At 46.4% G+C, this 3,592-nt stretch overlaps 1 protein-coding gene across 1 annotated transcript; it reads left to right on the top strand.

The window, feature by feature from the left end:
* The first annotated feature begins 242 nt into the window (after positions 1-242).
* Positions 243-2,813, top strand: LOC128739442 (uncharacterized). The gene has a single exon (XM_053834930.1). The coding sequence runs from the start codon at positions 243-245 to the stop codon at positions 2,811-2,813; it is 2,571 nt and encodes an 856-aa protein (XP_053690905.1).
* The last annotated feature ends 779 nt before the right edge of the window (positions 2,814-3,592 follow it).

The following is a 3,592-nucleotide window of genomic DNA, read 5'->3' as shown; positions in this document are numbered from 1 at the left end:
ACGAATATGAAGAGCTTGGCCACATGGAAGAGATGATGACTCGCGTCGCGTTGCCCCAGTTTTTTCTGCCCCATCACGCCATTCATCGACCCGACTCGACAACCACAAAAATAAGAGTCGTGTTCGACGGTTCATGTAAAGACAGTAACGGTATTGCGCTAAACGATCTACTCTTTACTGGACCAACAGTACAGCCAGCTTTATTATCCATTATTATCAATTTTCGTATACACCGCTACGTCATGACGGCGGACATTGAAAAAATGTACCGCCAAATCATGGTTCATCAAGATGATCGCCAATTCCAACAAACTTTGTGGCGGAATGATGCGTCAGAACCTTTGAAGGCCTTCCAGTTGAACATCATAACGTACGGAACCTCGTGTGCACCATTCCTTGCCACGAGAGTCTTAAACCAACTAGCCGATGACGATGGAAAGGAGTATCCGCTAGCCTCACAGGCAGTAAAGCGAGACTTTTATGTCGACGATCTTCTCACCGGCGCGAACAGCATCGAAGACACGAAAGAAATTGCGAGGCAGCTCATCGAATTGTTGGATGGTGCTGGATTTTCTCTACGAAAATGGAGTTCCAATGATACTGCGTGCATTATGGATATTCCAGAGGAACGCTGGGAAAGGCAACCGCAACTCGAACTGGATCGTTCGCCATCAATTAAAACGCTCGGACTCCTCTGGTTTCCAACTGCGGATGTGCTTGGGTTCAAGATTCCGCAATTATTCACCATTGAAAAGGTAACCAAAAGAGTAGTATTGTCCGAAATTTCACAACTGTTTGACCCGCTGGGTCTTGTTGGACCGATTGTTATAAGCGCTAAAATGTTTATACAACGGTTGTGGCTGGAAGAACTCCAGTGGGATGACGAATTGCCCGACGAGTTACGATCCTGGTGGCTATCCTTTAGAGTGTCTATCGACGTGCTGCAAGAAATTCGTGTTCCTCGTTGGGTATTAGGCACTGGTATAACCGACTACCAACTTCATTGTTTTGTTGACGCCTCAGAGAAAGGATATGGAGCTTGCCTTTACGTCGTTGCAAGCGATTCAAATGGTCCACAATTCAGTAATTTACTCATCGCCAAATCTCGAGTTTCTCCAAAAAGTGGCGAAACTATGCCATGGTTAGAGCTTTGCGCTGCCCGTCTGGGAAGTCAATTGATAGATACGATTCTTCAGACGACCACATTCGCTGGAACCCCAATTTTGTGGTCCGATTCAACCATTGTTCTGCACTGGATTCGCTCACCCCCATCGAAGTGGAAGATATTCGTATCCAACCGTATTGCCGAGATTCATCGACTTACCCAAGACTCCCAGTGGCGGTATGTTCCTACAGCACTCAATCCTGCCGACTGCTTATCGAGAGGACTCCAGCCCGATGAACTTCAACATAATACTCTTTGGTGGCACGGGCCACCGTTTCTGCTTCTCGACCGTGAACACTGGCCTAAGCAAACTGCTACGCTTTCATCGATGGCATCGGAACAATTAACTTTGGAGCGTAAGGCGACCACTGTGTTAGCAGCGTTCACTACTGATCAGTGCTTAATAGAAAGATTTTCGGACCTGGCTCGCTTACTCAAGGTTACTTCGTACTGTCGCCGATTCTTGCGTAACTGTAAATCGAATACGGAAAACAGGCTTACCGGTGCTCTATCGCCGAACGAATATGATGAGGCGCTCAAATCGTTAGTTCGTGTTGTTCAACGAGCATCCTTTCCCAGTGAAATTCATTATCTCGAGGGGAAAGGTCATGGTGAAACCTCTCTCAAGAAAGCCAATCTCAAGTCACCACTCAACAGTTACGACCTCATGCTCGACCCACAAGGGACATTGCGGATCCAAGGCAGGTTAGCCAATCTCTCTGGAAGCTTCGATACTCGGTTTCCAATGGTACTACCGTATGATCATCACTTTTCTCGGTTGATTGCCAGATCCATCCATCATCAAACACTACACACTGGACCTGCACAATTACTGTCAATCATTCGCCAGCGATTCTGGCCTGTACGTGGCAGAGAACTCGCACGTAGAACAGTGCACCAATGTTTGACATGCTCCCGTTGCCGTCCTCATCCATGTGACCAATACATGGCTCCATTACCAGCTGCACGCATTACTCCATCGAAGGTCTTTGAACAAACAGGGCTAGACTATTGTGGGCCGTTTCTCGTTCGACCGCTCGCAGGTCGAGGCGCTTCGGTAAAAGTCTGGGTCGCCGTGTACGTATGTTTCGCCGTTAAAGCCGTAGCGCTGGACATCGTCGACGGGTTACCAGCAGCTGCGTGCGTCAATTCGCTTAGACGCTTCGTGAGTCGTGTCGGACGCGTTCGAATCATACATTGCGACAACAGCATATCGTTCGTAGGCGCCGCGCGCGAGTTACGGGAGATGCGACGACAGTATCGAGAGCAGTTTGCAACAACTTCTTGGGCCAATGAATGCCTGCAACGTGGAATTGAGTTCCAGTTCATTCCGCCACGGGCACCGCATTTCGGCGGTTTATGGGAGGCTGCAGTTAAGAAATTTAAATATCACCTCATTCGCATCATGAAAACGACGCCGTACCGTTTAGATGATTTCCGCACAGCCATCGCCCAAGCTGAAAGCATCATGAACTCCCGCCCGTTGACTCCACTATCGAACGATCCTAGTGACCTCTCCGTCCTCACTCCTGGGCACTTTTTAATTAGAGTGTCATCGTTCCAACTTCCCGAGCAGGACTATCAACAAAAGCCACTCAATCGCCTTTCTCGCTTTCAGGCAACCCAACGTGCCATAACTGACTTGTGAAAACGTTGGTCAACTGAGTACATCGGGTTGCTCCATCAACGACCTGTTAAATGGAGGAAGGTGCCACCTAACTTTGCTGTCGGGACGATGGTCGTCATAAAAACGGACTGCGTACCTCCAAAACGGTGGCCACTAGGACGAGTGGTTACTGTCTACCCTGGGGCTGATGGCATCACCCGAATCGTAGATGTACGCACACAGAATGGAACCCGACGTCGTGCAACGTCAGAACTTTGCATTTTGCCCATCGAAAATTGTGATGCAAAATATATAGCTATCCTCAAACAACAAGTTTAACTTTGAATGCTACGCTTCAACGGGGCCCAGGATGTTGCGTTCCTCGAAATTAAATTTGAACCTTATAATCTAAACATGCAAAACATTAAAAGAATCAATCTAAATCCTAAATCCTAATAATTATTCTACTTAAAACTACATAAATGCATATCGCTTATATACCTTACTCATTATATATATACATTGTATACAAATCAATCTTACACTCAATATAATACAATACCAATCAATCTCAGCTAATACTAAAGAGAGCAATAAATGGAGATAATCGCACGTATCAAATTCGTTCGCTGTGTCAATTCACATCCCCTTCTTTTCGATCCACCCAGTCCACCCAGTTCGACCAGTTTCGGTTAACTGGAACCATATCGCCGACCAGTTTCGGCAAAGAACAAACAAGCCCGTTATCCTTACTTAAGACTAATTTACAAACAATTATTGGAGAAATCTTACATATAGAAACAATTTACATATAAAATAAA

The sequence above is a fragment of the Sabethes cyaneus genome, chromosome 3 (genome assembly GCF_943734655.1).
Source record: "Sabethes cyaneus chromosome 3, idSabCyanKW18_F2, whole genome shotgun sequence".
Taxonomy (NCBI): domain Eukaryota; kingdom Metazoa; phylum Arthropoda; class Insecta; order Diptera; family Culicidae; genus Sabethes; species Sabethes cyaneus.
The sequence above is the reverse complement of the archived record's forward strand: the minus strand, read 5'-3'. Positions and strand labels throughout refer to the sequence as shown.